Source organism: Podarcis bocagei (genome assembly GCF_964188305.1).
Source record: "Podarcis bocagei genome assembly, chromosome: 12".
Classification (NCBI taxonomy): domain Eukaryota; kingdom Metazoa; phylum Chordata; class Lepidosauria; order Squamata; family Lacertidae; genus Podarcis; species Podarcis bocagei.
In genome coordinates this window covers 3,148,359-3,166,463 of record NC_138137.1, presented here as the reverse complement: position 1 = coordinate 3,166,463, position 18,105 = coordinate 3,148,359, and the positions used below count along the sequence as shown (strand labels likewise).

Genomic DNA, 18,105 nt, shown 5'->3' with positions numbered 1-18,105 from the left:
TTCTAATGATGATGATAATGATGATGATGATGATGATAATAATAATAATAATAATAATTTATTTATACCCTGCCCATCTGGCTGGGTTTCCCCAGCCACTTTGGGCAGCTCCCAACAGAATTAAAAGCACAATAAAACATCAAACATTAAAAACTTCCCTAAACAAGAAGGACTACCTTCAGATGTCTTCTAAATGTCAGATAGTTGTTTATTTCCTTGACATCTGATGGGGGACATTCCACTACCAAGAAGGCCCCCTGCCTGGTTCCCTGTAACCTCATTTCTGGCAGTGAGGGAGTGGCAGAAGGCTCTTGGAGCTGGACCTCAGTGTAATGTCTATTACCATTAGGCTAAACCTCCTCTGAAGAACATTGGTCCCTTCAGAGTCATGTTTATCATTGCTAGCCGCGGTCAGAATGAATAGCTGAATATTTCATATATGTACTTTCTCATTTTCAGAGACTGTGTTTCTCAGGAGTACAGAAACATTAGGCTACACACGGAACATAAATTATCTTTTATCTGTGAGTTTTATCTGTGAGTTTTACAGCAGTTTGTAATACAAGGTAGTAGGATTTATGACCAAGAAATAGGAAGATGTCCAAGAATTAATGGAGCATGACTTTTACATTACATTGAGCTGAGTTTAGTGTAACCCATGTAAGATTTCAGCATAGTGTTAGAAGAGGAAGATATTTCTACTTACACTTTAAAATCTATCAAGGAAGTACATTTTTGTCAGTTATCTAATGCTGCAGAAAGGACTTATGGAATGTTTTGGTAGCCCTTTTACTTGCATGTGCCTCCTTTTGTCTACCCTTGGCACAACTCTCACTGTGAGGAACATCCCACTTGCCTCACTGCACAAATCTGGTGGCCCACAGCAGCTAAGAAAGTCCCTGACTCAAATCTTACCTCATTCATAACTCACTAGGTGGTGGCAACTGTTCTTGCAGGCCCCTCCACCACCACTTAAAAAATGGAGACAATATTAGCCATCTTTGAGATGCTGTAAGGATTGCTGAAATAATATATGTGAACTGCTTTGAGTATGTCAGTGTGGTATATAAATGCTAAACATTGTTACGCCTATTGTTATAAAGTGGCCATCATTAAGGTGTGTGTGGTGGTGTATGTATATATTCCCAAAGCAACCGAAACCCCTTGGCAATTCAGACCTAGGCAAAGGGCCGTACTAGATTAATACGCAATTAAGTATTGTGTATTGTGCATTTAAATAGTAATCAAGTGTGCAGCCCCTGAAAATAGCAGTAACTTTGTGGCAGTGTTGAGGGGTGTGTGTGCTTTAATCCATACTGGATCAGCCCCTTTGTGCCTACCATTTGCATGGGAAGAGAGGCTCTCACTAGCACTAGCTTAGGACTGTGGACTTTTTTTGCTTCGTCCTCCAAACCACTGCCAGATCATAAAAAGTGTCTGAAGGTTTTCTGTTTCAGAAATAACATGTTATGTGCAAAAAAGCTGTTTATGGAGAAGCACAAGTCCAAAATTGTGCTCTGTGTGTGGAACTAGTTGCATTGGTCCATTGGATCCTTTATGCTTTCTAAATCTGTTACTTCTGAAACAGATTCAAGGAAATTAAATGGTGGGCCATGGAGATGTGAATACATAATCAGATACCAACCTGATCAACACAAAAGGAAACATATTGTAAGGAAACTAAAACAGTCTGTAATGTTATTTCTTAAAGACACATAGAGGAAATCAATAATAAACTATAAATTCTGTGCCTAGTTTTTTTGTCCAAATGTTGTCTTTCAGGTTAGGGGGATTTGACTGCGCACAGCTGATAGCAGAATTGCATCCTAGGATGCCATTCCACCTTTTGTTGCAGACATGGGATTGTTACGTGTCACATGTCTGTTTACATTCCAGCACAGTTTGCTGGCGTAAGTGGAACTTCCACTGTATTGCTTTTGTTTTTGACTCTCTCTCTGAGGAGATGGCAAGGAGAGACAACATGTTTCTTTGTCTTGATTTATGTTTAATAAATCCGTAGTTCATAGTATGTATTCACAAGCCTCAGCCTCTTCTTTTGTGCAGTTTACACTGCTAAGTATAGTGTGCCGAAGTCTGGGAGGCTTGGGTTACTGATTTATTTCGGAGCCAGAGGTCAATGGATCTCCGCAGCGGCACGGCTGGAAGGAGACGATCCAGCTGAGGGATAGCTAGCTGGCCTTTCAACCCCCAGATGCCGACAATACTAGGTCTGTAATCCTATACACAGTTACCTTGAAGGGAGTCCCATTGAACATAGTAAGATTGACTTCAGAGTAAAGGAGCAGAGGATCAGCTAAGCCATGCTTTTTGAAAGCTGTAATTTGTGATGAGTGTATTTTCTAGTTATATATTCATGAATATTCCTACTTGCTGCATGTGGCTACAGAAGCATCATAATCTATATAGATCACACACTACAGCTAGCTTTGTGCCAAGTGAAACCTCCAAGAATGAAACAAAACCCTTTCCTGGCAAATTAGATGTTAGGTTCACAAAACAATATTCATCATTCCCCCACAAGCCAGCTTCTCCCAACCTCCCACAGTTATATTCAGAAATGCATGGAATAAGCTTATTAGCTTTTTTTCCTGGGCACATCTTATCCAGCAAAGAAATAACATTTTAACTTGTTTCATTATATACCTAATAATGTGTTTCCAAGAAATGAACATGTATTTTTGAAGAGGAACTTATTAACCATAGAGTTGTAACTATTCTGTATGAAGGAATAAAATGGATGGTTGGAAAGGAACACACTGAGAATGGCTATAAGTCATGCAGGAACAGAAACCTGTGCTACCCTTTTATTACTGTTCTAGGAAAAAACAAGATAATGATATCTACTGCTTATTACGTACTCCTTCATTTAAATGATTGCCCTTGCCAAATTGATCAATGCTCATAATATTTTTAAAAGGTGGCTCCATTTCATCATATTTAATTTGTGGGGTATTGTGGCATGAGACACAGAAAAGTGCAGACTTCACTATAGATTACAACTGTAGTTTTCAAGCTTTCTACATTCAGGGCAACCCTTTCCACATTGTCTGCTGAGGATTCTGGGGCACATCCTAGGCATAAAGAAAAGCATAATAACTATTACTTGGGCTCAAAAACCTCAAAAATTGGAACCTTGCCTCAATTTCTAGTTACAGTAGTAGGAAAGTTGGGAGGGCAAATGTCGGACCTCTTGAATTCCAGAGAAAGGAAGGCACCAGATTCAGGAACATGGGGTATGAGAGGAGAGGGCACTACAGATAGCAGGTGCTGGGGGAAGGGGCCTAGCAAATGCAATTGGGACCACAATGCAGACAAATTCCTTCTCCCATGTCATGTTCCGATTCCAGCTCAACCCTGCCCCCGACGCCCAGCTACGTCAAAGCACATAGCAAATGTCACACAATTTCTCCCTTAATGTATCATGTTTACTTATCAACTTAGCCCTTTTCTCTGAAAAGCAGGTAGGGGAGGTGGGAAGAAATATATATATATTCCAGCTGGGAGAAAAATAGTTGGATATTTTCAGGAGATGGGGCTTACCTGGACACGTGGCAAGGACATTCTTGGTTCATCATTATTAATAGTTTTGTCCTTTAGGTTTTGAGCATATCTGTTTGAACAATGTAAGCAGTTTTTATGAGCCTAGTCAAATTCAGTAATTTACAAACAGGGTCATGTAAGACTCAGGGAAACTCTGGCAGCGTATGGTGGCAGAGCCCATGACTGCTAGGCAGGCCTTATATAGGTAGAAAACTTATACAGGTAGAACTGATGCTCTCCTGCTCTCTCAGATGATTCAATGCAAGCGATATTTGGCCTCCAAAAGCATGTTTTAAATTGTTGTGCTGGATAATTATATACAAGACTGTTCCAATCAAGCTGTGTCTAAGTTTACACCAATAATTTGAAAGTCATTATCTACAGAGTTTATGCAAGAACTTGTTTAACTTCAATATCAACAGCTCACTGATTAACGGCCTTACAGTGTATATCGTGATAATCGTTATATAGCTTGAAATCTTTTGTGCTTAAATCAAAAGAAAAGTTTCAATCACATTTCTTTGAATTGCATATGGGAGTATTAATTTGCAGTATATTATGTAAAAGTACCTTTGATGATGCCACATCAGTTAATTAGGGGGAGGATCTGTCCTGGAAGGAATTTAAAGACATTTGAGGTTCAAGGAAGTAAAATCATACTTAAAGGGGCATTCAGATGTGGGATTATGTTCGTGCTTCTGCCCCAATTTCTAATGTTCCTTTTACAATGTTTTACCTGTTGATCATTTTTTGATCAATATGCCACCATATTAAGCTAAATTTCACACCAAAGGGCAGAGTGTGACACTGCAGCAGACATCACCAGACAGGTTGCCACCTTTTATGTGCATGTGCATTTTTGTTTTCCCATGATTCTCCCATGAGGAAAAGAACTGCATGCTGGATTATGGCCCCAAATTGTGTGAGCAGCAGCAGCAGCAGCAGCAGCAGCAGCAGCAGCAGCAGCAGCAGCACAATCCATGATTACAGTGCAAACCCCTTATGATTTTTTGGGTTAACAGGGTTGCAAATGTCCCCCCCCCCCCGGGAAGCAGTTAACCAGGAAATGAGCACTAAACTTTTTCCAAAGCCAAGCCATAGACTTTTGAAAATTTTGATATCTCTATGGTAGTTTTTGCTATGTGAATGGTGCCCCGGACTCCTTGGGTGGGTTACATGGACTCCCTGGGGTACACGAACCACCAATTGGGAACCACTGCTTACAGCATTCCACACCTGGCAATCCTGACAACAACTTGATGAGGAACAGAGATAATGGCTTGCCAAAGGCCACCCAAAGGTGAGATTTGGGTCACTAGTAGACAACAGAGTAGTCAAGAAAGATGGCGCTATGAACTTACCACCCTGAGCCCATAGGCAAACCACTATCTCAATTTTTGCAACAAAGGGATAAGATTAATATCTACCTGATAGAAATGTTGTAATGAATATTGAAAAAAATAATGTGAGGGAGCACTTTGAGTACTTCAAAATGTGTGATATACCGTATTTTTGGCTCTATAACACGCACCCGACCATAACACGCACGTAGTTTTTAGAGGAGGAAAATCTGTAGGCATGCCACCCGTAGGCATTTCCTCCATAACACGCACAGATATTTCCCCTTACTTTCTAGGAGGAAAAAAGTGAGTGTTGTGGTGCAAAAAATACGGTAAATGATGCGAAGCAACAAATAAATTTAAATTGAGATAAATAATGATGATAATTATAATTATTCTTCAGCTGCCCCTATCTTTCTGAAGAGAAAAGAAAGAGAGAAAGAGAGAAAGAGAGAGAGAGAGAAAGAAAGAAAGAAAGAAAGAAAGAAAGAAAGAAGAAAGAAAAAAAGAAAGAAAGAAAGATGGTACATGGCAAATTCTGCTCTGCATCCAGTCTTGGAGAAAGTCTACATTAAGCATCAATTATGCCATTGCTCTGTCTACTGGTTGCTCATATAGGTGTACAATACTGTGAATACTTGCTTTGTAGGACAGCTTCAGGAGAAGAAAAGGCTAAGGAGTAAACCCTACACAAATACAGAGTGAAGTCCCTAAGACGGTTGGATGAAGTCTTGCATGCCTCCTTCCGGGAACTCCTGCAGCCAAGCTGGTGCCAAATGTATTGTTCTGCTTTCCTTTGGACCACATCAGTGAGGCCAAGAAGGGGGTCTTGTCATCTGCACAGCCCAGGACCTCCATACATACTGCCCAGGCTTGCGCCCAGGGGAGGTCACTTTGGTGCTGCTAACACAGGGGTCTGACTTGTGCCCTGAGACAGATGGATGCCAACAACTGTCTGGCAGGCTTCAGAATCATGGAGCTGTAAGGGACTTAAAGGCATCACCATCCACTGTTGTAGGAAAGATATTCTCTCCTTCATCCATCTACTCAGCCCACAACTCAGCCTACACAATCCAGGCCACAGTGTGATACCAGGAGACAGCAAGTGGACCACAAAAGAGGCTGGCAGAGCCAATAGCTCTAGAGGACTCCATCAAATGAAGCAAGTTGTAGGAGAAGCTAATAAAATACCCAGGGCCATTAGCCTTTTTTAGTTATAAATATTATAAATATACACATTATTTAGATATAAACTTAAGGAGCTTCCTTATGCTGAGTGATATCAGTGATGTATCATGCACAGTGCCCCCTGCATGTTCTTGTTTTCCAACTCTTGCCTTCCCCAGCCAGCTTAGCCAATGGTGATGGATGGTGGGAGAGGTAACCCAACAACTATAGCCTACTGTCCTGATCAAGGGAAGTAATAGTACTGCTCTATTTGCCTTGGTCAGACCCCACCCCACTGCGATCAGTTCTGGCCACCACAATTTAAGAACGATATTGACAAGCTGAAACATGTGAAGAGGAGGCTGACCAAAATGATCAAGGAAGGAAACCAAACCTCATGAGGAACAGTAGCGGGAGCTGGGGATGTTTAGCCTGGGAAAGAGGGGACTGGGAGGAGATATGCTAGCCATCTTCCAATATCTCAAAGGCTGTCACATGGAAGATGGAGCAAGGTTGTTTTCTCCTGCTCTGGAGGGTAGGGCCCACACATATGGCTTCAAGTTACAAGAAAGGATATTACAACTAAACGTGAAGAAATTTCTGACAGTAGGAGCTGTTCAGCTGTGGAATGGACTCCCTCAGAAGGTGGTGGCCTCCTCTTCCTTGGAGGTTTTTGAGCAGATGTTGGATGGTCATGTGTTGTGGATGCTTTAGTTGAGATTCTTGCATTGTAGGGGGTTGGACTAGATGAATCCTGGGGTCCCTTCCAACTCTAAGATTCTATTATTCTATGGTAGGGTAGGGGAGTGAACCAGGAAACTGTACATTGACTGCTGCTTCTTCCACAAGTTGTGCCCAAAGTGGCTTACAGCAAACCTTCAAAAACATCAAAATTCATAAATACAAAATGCAGATCAGATGAGCTTCATCACTGAATCCTGTTCCTCACTGCTCCTGCACACATCTGGGACTAGTTTGTTTCCTGATATCTTTCTGGATCTATGAATAAACACAGTGCGATAGGTACTTCGAATTCCATATGGTTTCCTTGCCATAGTGGGTAGCACTAGGGTGCCTACATACTGGAGCACATGGACTTCAATTCACATAATGCACAGAGGCTATCAATTCTGGAGCTCACTCCCACCTGCTGAGCAGAGCAGCCTTTGTATATTGAATTTCAGAGCATGCTCCTGTTTCTGCTTCTAAGTCACATGGATTTCAAACAAATTCATGAGCAAACTGCTCATTAAAATTGCATACCCACTGTGGAGTTTTTTTTGCATATATATACTTATTTGACGTGTCTTTTGAAGAACTTTGTGGGGTTTGAGATTACAGGGGAGGAATGCAGCTGGTGATTGTAACTGTTTCAAAGTTAAATCATTCCTGCCTTGTGTTCTTATATTTTATATTTTTAAATACTGCTCAGTGTAGTACATTTTTGTAATGAGATTAGACGGCTGTCAGGGTATTGCAGTCCTTCTATGAGAGCCCAGTTATTTAATGTTGGATATATAGCCAGTGTCCTTCTGTTAGAGAATTAGGAAGTATATATGTATGTAATTTACATACCTGCTTTTTCTGAAATGAACCAGAAAAATAATTTAGCAAAGAGGTTATGGGTCCATTCTATGGTCATTTTTGCACAAGGCCTAATTGGGGAAAACTCTCACTTATCTCATTGGGGGATGAACAATATATATTTCATAGAGTACAAAGCAATAAATGGCGACTAGTCACAATGGCAATAGTACCTCCAAAATTGGTGACAATACGGCTGTATACCAGTTTTTGAGAACATGAGCGGGAAGAGTGCTATTAAACTCAAGTCTTGCTTGCATGCTTCTCATAGGTATCTGGTTGGTGACTGAGAGAACAGGAAGCTGGAGTAGACAGGTCTTTGGCTTGGAACCAGGAGGGCTCTTCCTAAGTTCCTATGTTTGCAGTGAATAACGTCACATAGCAATGGCTATTCCATCAGACTACCTAAGCAGTTAACATTCCAACCAGTCATGTTTAAAACGGTAACTTTCAGAACTGGTGCCTGAGCTTTCTTTACCTGTCTGCTCCCCTTATCCTTGTGTGTTTTGACTTTTGCCTGAGAGCAAAGATTGGCTTGCTACTGAACTCTGAGAGCCTTTTATGATAAAAGAGTGGGATTAAAAATGCTTTCAGTAAATGAATAGTATTGTTGTGCACATGTCTTAGTGCAAATGCACACTGAAGTTTAAGAGAGATCTATTGCAATGCTTTAGAACTGCACTGTACACGCGCAGAAGGAATCGGTTTACCCTGGTTCCATCAGCACACATTGTATGCAGCATAGGTCGCAGGACCAGCGTGTCATGAATGTTTTGTTATTTTAACCTTTTGAAAGTCACTTTAAGACCTTTTTTTGTATAAAGCAACAAATAAATTATATTGTGCAGCTTACACAGATGGCTTTTCACTTTGTACAGGGGAGCATTCCCACCCACCCCTCAAGAATACTGACTTTGTGTCCCCTGAGCCCTCACATGCACAGAATATGTCAGTTCATGAGGGTCTGTCCTTAGATCAAGTGCACACGGCCAACTAAGGCATCTGCCTACTCTTCAATCAAAAGTCTTCCATTTATTTTCATGATGCACCAGAATGCCCACAGCATCTGCTGCTTCAGGCAATCAGTCAGTCAAGATGACGCAGAACAGGTAGTGGATGCATGTATGGTTAAGAGACTCTGGATCTTCATGATCTGAAATTACCTTCCCATTGCTCTTTTGCTCCAGGGTTGCTGGACTCTCAAAATATGAAACTGGAATTATAGTTTACTGCTTCCCCAGAGCATAAAACCCACATTTAAATGGGACAAGAGGCCTCAAAGGTTGTATTTTTAAAGTCCATAACTTGGGTAAGGATCAATTTCAACTGCCTGTGTGAAAAATGCACTTGGGGTCCATTTCTGTCCATCTTTTAGGGGTGGAGTGCAAAATACATTTGGGAAAGAATAGGGTTACATCTTTTTAACTTTATATGTGGAGCTTTGTTTTCTTGGAACAGAGAGAACAAATTATTCTTTTCCTCTCTGCAGTCTTAGCAATTTTCACATCTACTGCATAAAGCTTCGCCTGCTTCTTATTAGCATGGTATTTTCCTCAGGCAATTTTCATCAAAGAAACTAGCAATTCTCTCTCCCCATCCCCCGTTTTTTTAAAAATTGAGCCTTGTGCCAGAGAACAAGGGGTGAGAGGAAGACCTAAGAAATCATAAGATATTACCCCTGGCCTTCAGCTTCCAAATGTGCATCTCATCAAAGGCTTCCTTGCAATTCATGGTCAAAGTGTTAAACTGCCTTTCGGGCTGTTACATTAATAGCTGAAAGTTTCAAAGTTAAAAATAGCATTTTGTTTCTCAGAATTCCCACTTTTAACATTCCATGGGGCTCGTTCCACTTTCTGATCTGCTCCTGCCTTTTTCTTTCCCCTTTTTTGTTATTCTGGCTTTCATTTTAAAAGAGAATAGAACAAAACGTTTGAGCCACCTGCGTCTTTCATTCCTCTTCAGATTCTCTCAGCAAAACATAATCGTTCTTGCTCAGAATCTGACTGGGTTACTAGAGAAGAGCCTTAGCTTTAGGGGCAGGAGAGTATGTGCCATCCAAATGGAAGACTCTGAACTTCCTTGGCACTCCCAGCCCTCAAGTCCCCTGTCCGAGTCCCTGGAGAGCGGCTGCCACTCAAAGCAGCAGCTGGGTGCACTAGATCAGTGCTCTTCAACATTAGGTACTCAGAAGTTCATAGAATTGTAGAGTTTCATGTAAAATGAAATCAATAATAAATAAATAAATAAATGAAGAAGAAGAAGAAAGAATCGTAGAGTTGGAAGGGACCCCGAGAGTCATCTAGTCCAACCCCTTGCAATGCTGACATCTCAACTAAAGCATCCATGACAGATGGCCAAACAAGCTTGCTCCTTCCATATGACAGCCTTTTAGATATTTGAAGATGGCTATCATATCTCCTCTCAGCCTCCTCTTTCCCAGGCTAAATATCCCCCAACTCCCTCCACCTTTCCTCGTAAGGCTTGGTTTCCATACCCTTGATCATCTTGATCTTCACACGTTTGGTCGTCCTCCTCTGCACACCAATGACAACAGGTTATCAGGTAGATGATACCGAAGAAGCATTTTCTGACACTACACTGTACAGAAGTGTGCTAGGCAAACTAAACTTCATTGCCAGATGTTCAAGACCGGACGTTGCAGTTAGCACAAACTTGCTAAGCAGACAAGTCAACAATCCTGCTGTTAAGGATTGGAAAGCTCTGAAACGCATAGCATGCTATTTGAAAGGCACTATACACTACAGACTGAGATTTAACAATCAGAAGTCTGGTCTTGAGATATTTGCTGATGCGAGTTTTGGAAGTGACACTACAGACATGAAAAGCATGTCTGGAGTTTTCTACATGTACAACCAGGGTCTATTTGATTGGTCGTGCAAGAAGCAAACAACAGTAAGCTTAAGTTCTTGTGAAGCTGAACTGAATGTACTGTCTTATTCACTTGTGGATTGTGAATGGTTGTTACAATTGTGTAAAGACATGAGAATTCCTATAAAGTGTCCAATCCATGTTTATCAGGACAGCAAAGCATGTTTCTCTAGCATGTTGCAGCTTCAATTGCAAGTGCTTCGTGCTTTGCTGACTTCTGAAGGTTGTAAGCAAAGCACAAAGCACTTGCAATTGAAGCTGCAACATGCTAGAGAATGTGTTCAGAAAGGACTCGTAATGGTGTCCTACATGCCAGGTAATGAAATTCCTGCTGATTTATTGTCCAAGGTGGTTCCGAAGGATCAACACTGTACCTATGTACAGAAACTGGGTTTGTACTGAGATTGTACTGACACACTGCCCAGTGGTGTTCACAGAAAGGGGGAGGATGTTAGTTTCTGTTTGCCACTGAGCAGTGCTTTGGAGTCACAAGACTCTGTTTACATTCCACACATTCCATACTGTTGGAAGTCTCACGGGAGATGGGAGACGGATGTGACGTTACTGGTTCCTGTTCCTTTGTTCCTTTGTTTCAGTTGCTCTCTGCTTTCACAGAGAGAGGATGTCTTTTCTGTCTGCGTAGTTAGTAAAATAAAACTCTTTGCAATGTAGCCATAAATCTCATCACTTCCGCATGCTGCTGGATTCTCTGCTGAATGGGAATGTGCCTGAGGCCTCATCAAAGGCTCAGGTCATTAATCATGTTGGACTCGGTCGGAGGAGGATGAGCTCTATCAGCTTGGCCAAGCGGAGATCTCGACACAGGATAGGGTTCGTCTGAGAGAGTTGGTTCAAATTTGAGTTTAACATCCGCTCTGAGGGGAATATCTACAGCTAGAGGAAGAAGCCTTATAGCTTAGCTAGGAAGATGGTGTTGAGTGTCTTGGGAGAGTATTCAGATAGGAGTGAACTGGAGGGCTGAGTTTGAGCAAGAGAAGTAGAAGCTGTGAGGATGAAGTCTCCTTGGGTCTCCTTCCAGTCAGGAGGGGAGAGATTTTCTAGCTAGAGAAGACTCACAAGCCTGTTAAGAGGGGTGAGGGGATCCCCTGGTCTGTTAGACTAATACCTCAGGAATGGGATTGTAACTGACAAAAAGTGCCCCTTGCTCATGAACCAAAGTTCTAAACAGTGAAGGAAGCTGTGCTGTGTTAAAAGTATTTAACTGTAATACCGATCATAACTAAGTAAAGGAACGAGAGGGAAGGAACAGAAACGAAGTTAAGCATTTTACTATCTATTCTAGAAACCTGAACATCTACCTGAAGTGCAACAACTGATTTTTTTTTAGCAACTGTAGTTTAGGAGAAGCTGTGCATTTACTACTTTGCATTTAGTGGTAGGTCCACTACATGAGGTGTCCCCCATCTTATATTTGTGCAGCTGGTTCTTACTGCCTAAGTGCAGAACCTGACATTTGTCCCTACTGAAATTCATTTTGTTACTTTGGGCACAGTTGTTCTTGGTAATCACAGCATCACAACTTCATAGACCGACTGCTGAATGATCTGTTCTAGGACCTTTCCTGGTATTTATGTCAAGCTCACCAGTCAGTAGTTACCTGGATCTTCTTTCCTCCCCCTTTTGATGATGGGAACAACAATGCCTTCTTTGCCTCAGTCTTCTCCGATAAAGAAAACAATGCCCGACCTGAAGAATTTGGAGCAAATAATTCAGCAGAGGAAACACAGCCCAGAATAACTAAGGAGATAGTACAAGAATACTTGGCTAGTTTAGATGTATGCAAGTCTCCAGGGCCAGATGAACTGCATCCAAGAGTATTAAAAGAACTGCCAGGGGAAAAGAGAGGACCCAAATAATTACCGCCCAGTCAGTCTGACATCAATACCAGGGAAGATTCTGGAGCAGATCATTAAGCAAACAGTCTGTGAGCACCTAGAAAGGAATGCTGTGATCACCAATAGTCAGCATGGATTTCTGAAAAATAAGTCATGTCAGACTAACCTGATCTCGTTTTTTGACAGAATTACAAGCCTGGTAGATGAAGGGAACGCAGTGGATGTAGCCTACCTTGATTCCAGCAAGGCATTTGACAAGGTGCCCCATGATCTTCTTGTAAAGAAGCTGGTAAAATGCGGTCTTGACTATGCTACCACTCAGTGGATTTGTAACTGGCTGACTGACCAAACCCAAAGGGTGCTCATCAATGGTTCCTCTTCATCCTGGAGAAGAGTGACTAGTGGGGTGCCACAGGGTTCTGTCTTGGGTCCGGTCTTATTCAACATCTTTATCAGCGACTTGGATGATGGACTCAAGGGCATCCTGATCAAATTTGTAGATGACACCAAACTGGGAGGGGTGGCTAACACCCCAGAGGACAGGATCACACTTCAAAACGACCTTGACAGATTAGAGAACTGGGCCAAAACAAACAAGATGAACTTTAACAGGGAGAAATGTAAAGTATTGCACTTGGGCAAAAAAAAGGAGAGGCACAAATACAAGATGGGTGACACCTGGCTTGAGAGCAGTACATGTGAAAAGGATTTAGGAGTCTTGGTTGACCACAAACTTGACATGAGCCAACAGTGTGGCGTGGCAGCTAAAAAAGCCAATGCAATTCTGGGCTGCATCAATAGGAGTATAGCATCTAGATCAAGAGAAGTAATAGTGCCACTGTATTCTGCTCTGGTCAGACCTCACCTGGAGTACTGTGTCCAGTTCTGGGCACCACAGCTCAAGAAGGACACTGACAAACTGGAACGTGTCCAGAGGAGGGCAACCAAAATGGTCAAAGGCCTGGAAACGATGCCTTATGAGGAACGGCTAAGGGAGCTGGGCATGTTTAGCCTGGAGAAGAGGAGGTTAAGGGGTGATATGATAGCCATGTTCAAATATATAAAAGGATGTCATATAGAGGAGGGAGAAAGGTTGTTTTCTGCTGCTCCAGAGAAGCGGACACGGAGCAATGGAGCCAAACTACAAGAAAGAAGATTCCACCTAAACATTAGGAAGAACTTCCTGACCGTAAGAGCTGTTCGACAGTGGAATTTGCTGCCAAGGAGTGTGGTGGAGTCTCCTACTTTGGAGGTCTTTAAGCAGAGGCTTGACAACCATATGTCAGGAGTGCTCTGATGGTGTTTCCTGCTTGGCAGGGGGTTGGACTCGATGGCCCTTGTGGTCTATTCCAACTCTATGAGTCTATGATTCACCCACATCCAGTCTGCCGGGACCTCACCTGCTCTCCTGAATTCTCAAAGATTATGGACAAAGGCTCTGACATTACATCCACAAACTCCTTTAGTACCCTTGAGTGCAGCTCATCAAGGCCTGGAGATCTGAATTTATTTAAAGTAGCTAGGTGTTCCCTTACCATCATAGGAGGAAGGAAGTATCTAAACGTAGTATATGAAGAAATAATAAATGTATGGATGGTGAGCTGTATTTTCTTAGTAGATTACTAGTTGTTCTGGATATATATATATCCCAGACTGCCCATCCATTGGCTGGCTTAACAATGTTCCAGTATTTTACTATGACTACCTGAGTCTGCTTTGTGGCACTTGAGACTCCATAACTTGTGACAATTCATCACTCATACGGCTGTCATTTAAGGCTCATTTCTCATTTTGGTCACCCAACAGAATTGTACCACTTTGTTCTAGGCTGTTCTAGTTACTTTGCAACTGAGGGATAAAAACTTTTTTTTTCCTAAAAAGGATGACCACTAAGAAGAAATAAGATTATTGTAAGTTCCACTTGAAGATTCCCTATTAGCATATTTACCAACTGAGTAAAGTGGAGGATGGTAAATAACTGCCAGCTAAACATAGTAACAGCCTGGCATTCTGAAGTTAAGCGGTAACACATAAGATACAATTATTAATAATGAGGCAGTTTGCAAAATTGTTAGTGGTTTCATTATTGCTTCACATGATCCCTTTTCACAGACTTTTAACATGGCATTTCAAAACCCATTTAGGTGCCTTAATACAACACTGAAGTGAAGCCAACCATTTTTTGTTCTGAATGGGTCAGCACTCACTTGTTGAGACTCTTTGAAAGGTTCTAACCAGCTTCCCCCCAAAGCCATCTAAATTTAATTTCGTGTCAATGTGTGCAAATTGTTTCCTTGTAAACTACTCCCTAATTTCAAACTGCATCACAATTCCCCTTCAGACCTTCATTTGCATAAAAATGTTTCTAGAGTTTTCTGCTCTGCAAATAACCATAACAGTAATTTCTCACTGTAATAGCAAATGACTTCCTATGTTCAGAATCCTTCTTAAAACTTTGAGGGTCTCATAAATTGAGGAAACATTATTTACTGCTGAATTTCAGTGTATTACCTCTGGTCAGCAACTATACTGAACAACAAAATACTATAGTGTATCCTCCTGTCTAAAAGGGGGGCTCCTGCTCAGGGTTCCAGCCAGCCATTTCTTCCAAGCAGGGTATTCCAGTATCCTTCTTCCCTGCCCCCCATGCTCCATTTTTCTTTTCCATCACTACTGCCCAATAATGGCCACTGTGTACAACCAGTCTTCACTGGGCTGTTTTTGTTGGATAGTCACCCCCTTAGGTTTTCTTTTCTAAAACTTTTTTTCTACTTGTGCAAATCTTGTGGCTCTTCCAAGCACGTTATTTCACAGATGAAGTTGTATCTCAGACAGTATCCATCAGGGGCAGGGAGGGAATCTGACTCAAAGGAAACCAGTTCACTATTTGCTCAGTGGTTCTCTGAGACAGAATAAAGCAGGAGAACTGTCACCTGTCTCAAACACATGGCCAATCTTTTTGCAAGCTCCATGGAGACAAATAGTCTGAAGAATGAGCTAATGCTACCCTAGTGTGCATTATTGTACATATCCCCTTCTTGGAGTTTTCATTCTAGGCCACCAAACCGAGAAGTAACCAGAAGCACAGAGGCAGCTGCTGGAAGACCTGAGTGACCCTAACTTCTGATTTTAAATTAAGCAGCAAACAGAAAATGTTGCATAGCGCAATCTAGTTAACATCCAGCTGGAGCTAAGCTTTTTCAAAGTCTGATATCAGTATCAGTGGAAGAATTCAACAGGAGCTTAAATCTCTTCCCCTGAAATTAATGGGACTGAAAAATAACTGAACTTTGGCTGAATCATGCCCTTGGTCTTTTATTTCTGAATCAATAACTTCATTGTAAACTTGAATAGATAGAAACAACACATTGGTTGCCTTTGATGATACATATTGATTTCCAGGCTGGAATAGACATAAGTCTTACTGAAGGTGAAATAATTTTAGAAGACCAACATCATCAGTCTTCTTAGACTGTTGTTTTTTTCAAAACAAAAAATGTTGCTTCATTTTACTTACATGTTGAAGTAAGTATATTAGGGAACTCTCCTGAATAACTATGACCGGAAAGGGTGTTATCTTAACTGCATGAAAGAGTGTCTCCACAGATGCCATGATCTGGTCAAAGCGACCTCCAAGTCCACCCAGCGTTACAATCATGTCAATCTAAAAGAGACATAAAGCAAACATTGGTAAATATCACTGAGAGCATCTGCTGTACTTTTTTCTCATATGTACAAAGTGCAGAAATACAGTTTAAGGGGATGCCCAAGAGGTTACAGAAATATCTAGCACGCTATTTGCAGAGTATTCGGAGAACCTGGAAGATGCAGAGGGAGCTGAACAGATCGGGCACATTTAGCCCCACCTGCATGATTTCCCCGAGTGTAGCCCTTAGCCTCCATACAAGTGAATGTCTGCCAGTCACTCCTATGGATAAAATCAAAGCACTGTACTTGGATGCAGGGCTTTTATTCAGCCGGAACTTGCTGGAACTCAATTCTGGCACCTCTCAGGTGGACGCCATTGCTGTTCTAAGAGAATGAGGGAGGTGTTCATGGTGAGTTCTGGCACCTCTTTTTCTAGAAAAATAGCACTTTTTATTTCAGTGAGACACTTTCACCTCTTGAGACTGAGTGGCTTAGTGTTCAACTGGTGGCAATCCTGCAGGGAGGTTCAATGTACGATTTCTGCATGAGATATACTGCAGAGCACACAGAGGTGTACACAATATTATCAAAAAATTCCTCCAGATACCAATTATGCATTTCTTATTCTTACAATTAACACGGTAATATAACACAGCACCATCTATGCACATGGTGCTTTACAAAATCAGTTTTGACAGGTTCCGACCTAAGGATGTTACCATTTAAACACAGATACATAAGGCTTAAGTGTGATTGCCTGCTTGTCATAAAGTTGGAGAAGCAGGTTTTGATACCCCTGAGATGAGAGCCCACTATTGGGGGTAGATCCCTCCCGCACCCACTCAGTGAGATGCAAAGGGAGAAACCTGATAAGAATGTTTGTATATTGCTGCGGCCTTTGTTCATCAGCATTTGTCCGGCTTTATCAGGATTTCACGGCGTATACGTGAGAGTAGGCTGTTGAGTAAGAATTTAAGACTATGGGCTCATCCGGGCTTGTGCTTGTTCTGTGCCTAGAAGCCATGTGTCCAAGCGCTTTTTTGTTTGTCCTGCAGTTTTGCCCTTGCCCCACCACTTTCCCCCAGAAAACCGCTCTTTAGCAATAAATAGGAGTGAAAGTCAAGCTGGAGAAAACCCGACTGATGTTTGCTCTGATTCAGCCGTAAGGACAGGGTTTCCCTGGGGGAAAGTGGTGGGACAAAGCAAGTCTGGATGAGCCCTGAATTATGAGAGTGGTTGCAGAGTATGGATACTGTGTGTACCAGGAGAGTGAAGTTTAAGAGTATTGTTTATTGTATTTACGTTGTGTGTTGACTATGTAAGAGTGTGCTGGAGTGAAACTGAATGGAAGGCACTTTTAGCAGTAGTTAGATTAAGTTGTGTTTGTTGTTCTACAGGGGATTGGGAACTTAATTGGATTGGCTTGCTTAACTGTATGGTTCATTGGTCATATGTTGACAGTGTGTTTACTTTTCTTTTGCTTGGTTGTTAATTGTGTTATTTAAATAAGTGGACTTTTTACTCGGTGTCTTTTGCAACTGATCTCAATTTGTAATGTTTTATTCTGATGCTTTAATGGGTATTTGTTTAAAATATGAAATGTTCATAGTATTTTTGTAGGTGATCTTCATGCACAATGTTTTATTCTGATGCTTTAGAGGAAACCCTGTTTAGCTGCTCACTGTGGTGTTTTGTAATGTGCAATTTTCTTAGATATTGAAATTTGATATTTATTTATGATAATTTAGAGAACTTCCCTGCCCCATAAATGGAATATAACTTGTCCTAATATGGTTTCGTGTAAAGCTAGCTGGACCCTTCAATCTTGATCTGAGGCTGTATTCCAGGTGCTCCCTCTGAGGGAAGTTTGGAGGGTGGTGATGAGCGAGAGATCCCTTTCCAGTCATGGTTTCCCACTTGTGGAATGCTCTCCCCTGTGAGATATGCCTGGCCCAATCATCAACATCCTTTCCATGCCAAGTAAGGACTCATCTCTTCTTGCAGGCATTTAGGAAATATGACTTCATTTGATCTAAAAGACAGTATGTGTTGGGGGGGAG

General features: G+C 41.7%; 1 protein-coding gene across 11 annotated transcripts in view; it reads right to left on the bottom strand.

Moving 5' to 3' along the window:
• Window positions 1-18,105, bottom strand: part of TPK1 (thiamin pyrophosphokinase 1) — a 448,208-nt gene that overhangs the window by 70,584 nt on the left and 359,519 nt on the right. For 9 of the 11 annotated variants that reach the window (XM_081165242.1, XM_081165241.1, XM_081165247.1 and 6 more), the window contains one exon: window positions 15,915-16,061. The exons of the other annotated variants lie outside the window; for them this stretch is intronic. In XM_081165242.1, the coding sequence (XP_081021368.1) occupies window positions 15,915-16,061 (147 nt within the window). The remainder of the gene's footprint in view (window positions 1-15,914; window positions 16,062-18,105) is intronic. 11 annotated transcript variants of the gene reach the window in all.